We start from the raw sequence: 6,000 nt of genomic DNA, 5'->3' as shown, positions 1-6,000 counted from the left end.
GCTCATGGGTTCGAGCCCCACATCAGGCTCCACACTGACAGTGCAAAGCCTGCTTAGGATTCTCTCTCTCATTCTCTCTGACCCTCCCGCATTCTCGCTCTCAAAATAAATAAACAAACTTAAAAAATAATAATAAAGGGTTCCTGGGTGGTTCAGTCAGTTAAGTGTCCAACTTTGGCTCAGGTCATGATCTCACAGTTTCTTGAGTTCAAGCCCCACGTTGGGCTCCACGCTAATAGTGCGGAGCCTGCTTGAGGTTCTCTGTCTCCTTCTCTCTCTCTGCCCCTTCCCCATGTGAACTGTCTCTCTCAAAGTAAATGAATAAACATAGGGCACCTGGGTGGCTCAGTCGGTTAAAAATCCAACTTCGGCTCAGGTCATGCTCTCACAGCTTATGGGTTCGAGCCCCATGTCAGGCTCTGTGCTGATAGCTCAGAGCCTGGAGCCTGCTTGGGATTCTGTGTCTTTCTCTCTGCCCCTCCCTCGCTCACGTTCTGTCTCTCTCTGACTCTCAAAAATAAATAATAATAAATAAACTTAATAATAGTAATAAATAAAAAGAAAGACATTTTAAAAAATGCAATCTTTATCAGTGAATTGGGTTAAAAGCTTGAATAGACTGTAATAAACACCTTGTTCCATTTTCTGCCTTCTTTAAATCAGTCATGAATTCCTTTATGATAAGGAACCTTAGAGACCCAACTATAAATACACTCAAAAATACAATGTCTATAAAGATTTTAATACTCCGAAGCCACTGAGATACAAGTATAGTAAAGTATACTATTAAATGAAGCACCACTGACTCCTTGGTTTTTATAGAAATTTTCTGGAAAAAAAAAATAATTTTTTTCTCCAAGGGAAGAATTGTGAATACTAAAAACTGTAAGTCAAGTGAATGCAGCAAGTTTCTCTCACAGGAATCTAAGGATATATTAGTCTCCCCTCATCCAAGGGGATACACTCCAAGACCCCCAGTGGATGCCTGAAACCTCAGATAATCTGGTACACTATATACCACGTCTTTGCCTACATATCTGCCTACATACATACCTACGACAGTTTAATTTATAAATTAGGTACAGTAAGACATTAACAACGACAATAAAATGGAACAATTGCAACAATATACTATAATAAAAGTTATGTGAATGTAGTGTGTCTCTTTTGAAATATCTTCTTGCACTGCACTCAGCCTCTTCTTGTGATGATGTGAGATGATAAAAGGTGTACGTGATGAGATGAGGTGGGGGGAATGACGTAGGCATGTGACCTAATGTTAGGCTACTGCTGACCCTCTGACCATGTATGTCAGAAGGAGGATCATTTGCTTCCAGGTCACGGTCGACCTTGAGTCACTGAAAACTGCAGGTAACTGGCGTCTATTATGTTCAGAACATAATTTTCTTTCTAAGTACTGCCACTCTGTTGCTGATGCCTATGAGAGACTAATACTATAAAATATAAAGTACTGCTACAAAATAATGGAAAAACTGAAATGAAAACAATTTCAAAAGTAGTAACATTCAGTACACGATCCCTTATTTGGAACATTTCTATGAAAGAAGCATACAATCCTACTGAATGCAAATCAGTTTTCTCCATCGCCCCCCATAAATGTTGAATTTTTAAAGAATTTAAAGCCAACTCGGGGCACCTGGGTGGCTCAGTCGGTTAAGCGGCCGACTTCAGCTCAGGTCATGATCTCGCGGTCCGTGAGTTCGAGCCCCGCGTCGGGCTCTGTGCTGACAGCTCGGAGCCTGGAGCCTGTTTCAGATTCTGTGTCTCCCTCTCTCTGACCCTCCCCCGTTCATGCTCTGTCTCTCCCCGTCTCAAAAATAAATAAAACGTTAAAAAAAAAAAAAATTAAAAAATAATTTAAAGCCAACTCAAATAAAAAAGATATACGATTCCAATATAAAATTTGCAGCCCTAATCAACATATAAACTTACCTGTCCAGTGCCAACTTCAAAAGACTCATAATCAACATGCACAGAAGATACATAAGCACCAACTGGAAGTTTCCTCTTGGACTCATTAGATTCTGAGGGGAGAGAAGCCGTCTCTTTAGCTTTCTGAGCACTTTCCTCTTGCCCTTTTGTCGAAGCAGCCATCACTGCCTTCTTCTCTGATGCTGCTTTTTTCTGTTCCTGTGAAACACCAACAATTCATAACATAACCTTGAGGAAAAGTTCAGTTAATCAGCTATCACTATGGAACACGTTATGTTGATGGTAAGGAATCCTCAGTCATTTCTTAGGCAGTGTGGTGATTAGAGAAATGTCCTTTTTAGAGACACACACTAAATATTTAGGGAAGAAACACCAGGATTTCTACAATTTACTTTAAAATTCTTAAGAAAAAAGGGGCGCCTGGGTAGCTCAGCTGGTTGAGCATCCGACTTTGGCTCAGGTCATGATCTCACGGTTCCTGAGTTCGAGCCCCGCATCGGCTCTGTGCTGACAGCTCAGAGCCTGAAGCCTACTTCAGATTCTGTGTCTCCCTCTCTCTGCCCCTTCCCTACTTTCTCTCTCTCTCTCTCTCTCTCTCTCTCTCCCAAAAATAAATAAACATAAATAAATAAAATGCTTAAGAAAAAAATGACTAAGAGACTAAGAAAAACAGCAAAACAGCAACAGTTAAATCTAAATACTGGCTATCATTATACTATTCACTCTACTTTTCTTTTTTTGTTTTAATATATGAAATTTATTGTCAAATTGGTTTCCATACAACACCCAGTGCTCATCCCAAAAGATGCCCTCTTCGATGCCCATCACCCACCCTCCTCTCCCTTCCACTCCCCATCAACCCTCAGTTTGTTCTCAGTTTTTAAGAGTCTCTTATGCTTTGGCTCTCTCCCACTCTAACCTCTTTTTTTTTTTTTTCCTTCCCCTCCCCCATGGGTTTCTGTTAAGTTTCTCAGGATCCACACACTCACTCTACTTTTCCATAGAACTTAGATTTTTAATAAAAAATGCCAACTTCTTCCTTTATGGTCTCAACTTTAGACAGATTAAAGTACCATATAATTGTAAAATACATACTTCCCATAAAGATATGAATTTGGGGAGAAATTTCTTCACTCAACATGTTTACGCCCATCATGTCTACATGGAGCCACTGACCAATTTTCCTCAAAGCCATTTTGGGAAGAATGGACGAGCACCCTACAGCTAGAGTCACACAATGGAAAAACTACTCAGAGATAAAAAGGAATGAACTGCAAATGTTGCAACAACTGGATGAATCTGAAAAACATGATTGTGAGTAAAAGCCAGATACAAGAATATATGATGCTGATTCCATTTATGTGAACTTGAGGAGCCAGCAAAACTCCACAATGATGGAAACCAAAGTAGTAATCGCATGGCAGGAGGAGTGGACTACAAAGAAGCATGAGAGAATTATCTGATGGCAGAAATGTTCTAACTCCCATCTTAGGTGGTGATTACACAGGTGCAAAAACGCTCAAAACTTCCTGCGCTGAACAGAAGACCCACATATTTCCATGAGTAAGGAAGTAACCGAAGTGTTAGGAGCCTCTGTGGAACAGGTGTGCCTCTGCAGTAATGAGATCAAGTCCACTCACACTGGTTTGTGAGCGCAGCCTGACACAGCAGCCCAACAGAGTCAGAGGAACGTGAGCAGCTGCCACAGTGGACTGGCCTGTTCACCACAAGCCCACATCTCAGCGGCCCTCGCTCGCCAGGCTGCACACGACTGCCTAAGTCTCTGCTTAAAAGGGCGCCTCAACAAAACAGCTGGCCAACCGATCTTGTCTATCAAGGACTTCCAAACACCAGGAAATCGGGAATCAAGTCTAACTGGTTAATTCTTAAGCAAAAAGAGAATACAGAACTCTCTGCCAGCCTTCTTTTCCACTTCCCAACACACCCCCATCATCTCTCACTGAGTCACTGAATAATCACAATGACTGCTCTGAGATGTGTAACAGCCCCTCACTGCCCCACTGCCAGACAGCAGGGGTTCGCGAACCGCATCCCCTCAGAAACTGGAGCAAGAGGTTTACGGGGGCTATATGAAACTATGGCCCAATTCACACACACAAAAATTTTTTTAATGAAGTCAATCCAATTTAAAAATGGGCAGCGGATTTAAACAGACATTTTCCCCTAGAAGACACATATACACATGGCAAACAGGTACACGAAAACATGTTCCACATCACTCATCATCAGGGGAATGCAAATCCAACACACAATGAGGCATCACCTAACAACTGTTAGAATGGCTATCGTCAACAACGGAAAGAGATAACTAGTGTTGGAAATAACGTGGAGAAAAGGGAAAGCTTGTACACTGTTCATGGCAATGTTAACTGGCGTAGCCACTACAGAAAACAGTATGGAAGTTCCCACCAAAATTAAAAGTAGATATACTATATGATATCTAGAGGGATAACCAAATCAAACAAAATCATGGTCTCGAAAAGACATCTTCTAACCCCATGTTCATTACAGTATTTTTTACACAACAGCCAATATATGAAAGCAACCTAAGTGTCCACTGATGGATGAATGAATAATGTTTTGGTGGGTGTGTGTATAAATCTGTGTGTGTGTGTGTCTGTGTGTGTGTATATACACGTAGGAATATCATCTATCAACAAAAAAGAAAGGAATCTTACCACTTGCAACATGGATGGACCTTGAGGGCATTATGACAGGTGAAATAAGAAAGAGAAACACAAATGCTATATGATCTCACTTAAGTGTGGAATCTAAAAATCAACAAACTTATAAAACTTGAGAACCATTTGGTGTAGCCAGAGATAAGGGCTGGAGGGTATGAGAAATGGGTAAAGGGGGTTAAAAAGTACAATCTTCCAGGTATAGCATTTAAAAAAACTTTTTTTTTTTTTAATTTGTTTTTTCAACGTTTATTTATTTTTGGGACAGAGAGAGACAGAGCATGAACGGGGGAGGGGCAGAGAGAGAGGGAGACACAGAATCGGAAACAGGCTCCAGACTCTGAGCCATCAGCCCAGAGCCTGACGCGGGGCTCGAACTCACGGACCGCGAGATTGTGACCTGGCTGAAGTCGGACGCTTAACCGACTGCGTCACCCAGGCGCCCCTAAAAAAACTTTTTTAACCAAGCTGATAATAGAATTGTTTCAATTTTAAGCTGACCTCCAATTTTTTTTCCTTTAGCCCTCCATATCAGCCAGTAGGCCCTAGCCAATAGCAAAAGAAAGCAAACGTTAATGGCAAAACCAGGAACGAATCAAAATGTTAAAAACTCATTTATTACAGACACATTGCTCATGGCTGAAATTTTATAATGTGGTTTATGGTACATATTTTTAAATTTTAACATGTCTAATAAAAATTAAACTTCAGACTAAACAGATGATTTGATACTAAGTCATAATTTGTGACAGAACTAATAAGCAGGAGAGTATTTCATGGGATTTCTTTAAAAGCACCATGACTTTTATGGCACCTAGGTGGCTCAGTTGGTTACACATCCAACTCTTGATTTTGGCTCAGGTCATGATCTCCTGGTTTTTGAGATCAAGCCCCGTGTCGGGCTCTGCACTGACAGCTTGGAGCCTGCTTAGGAGTCTCTCTCCCTCCCTCTCTGCCCCTCCCCCTGCTCACATACATATGCACTCTCCCTCTCTCTCAAAATCAATAAATAAACTTAAAAAAAAAAAAAAAAGTACCATGACTTTCATGGCCATAAAAACATGCCTGAGAACCACTCCCTTATAAAAGAAAATCCAAACTCCAACACCTGCCATTCCCGCCTCCAGGAACCTTTGTCCTACAGTATTCCCAATTCACCTGTTTCAGCCCCAGGAAAACACAAGCCCACTCCTGGAAAGCCATCTCCCCTAATCCTCTCTCTCCTTCAAGCTCAAGCATCAGCATTTGGAGGAGTCTTCTCTCCCCATTCCCAGCCCCTTCTCCCCAGGCCAGAAATACCACCCCTCCTCTGGCTGACAGCACAGACGACGCTCTGTTCCAGGAC

General features: G+C 41.5%; 1 protein-coding gene across 4 annotated transcripts in view; it reads right to left on the bottom strand.

Moving 5' to 3' along the window:
- Window positions 1-6,000, bottom strand: part of SEC23IP (SEC23 interacting protein) — a 48,331-nt gene that overhangs the window by 19,722 nt on the left and 22,609 nt on the right. For all 4 annotated transcript variants that reach the window (XM_040486628.1, XM_040486627.1, XM_040486626.1 and 1 more), the window contains exon 13: window positions 1,954-2,151. In XM_040486628.1, coding sequence (XP_040342562.1) covers window positions 1,954-2,151 — 198 coding nt within the window. The remainder of the gene's footprint in view (window positions 1-1,953; window positions 2,152-6,000) is intronic.

Source organism: Herpailurus yagouaroundi, unplaced genomic scaffold (assembly GCF_014898765.1).
Source record: "Herpailurus yagouaroundi ecotype Mexico unplaced genomic scaffold, PumYag 163, whole genome shotgun sequence".
NCBI classification, from domain to species: domain Eukaryota; kingdom Metazoa; phylum Chordata; class Mammalia; order Carnivora; family Felidae; genus Herpailurus; species Herpailurus yagouaroundi.
This window is presented reverse-complemented; position numbering and strand designations above follow the sequence as displayed.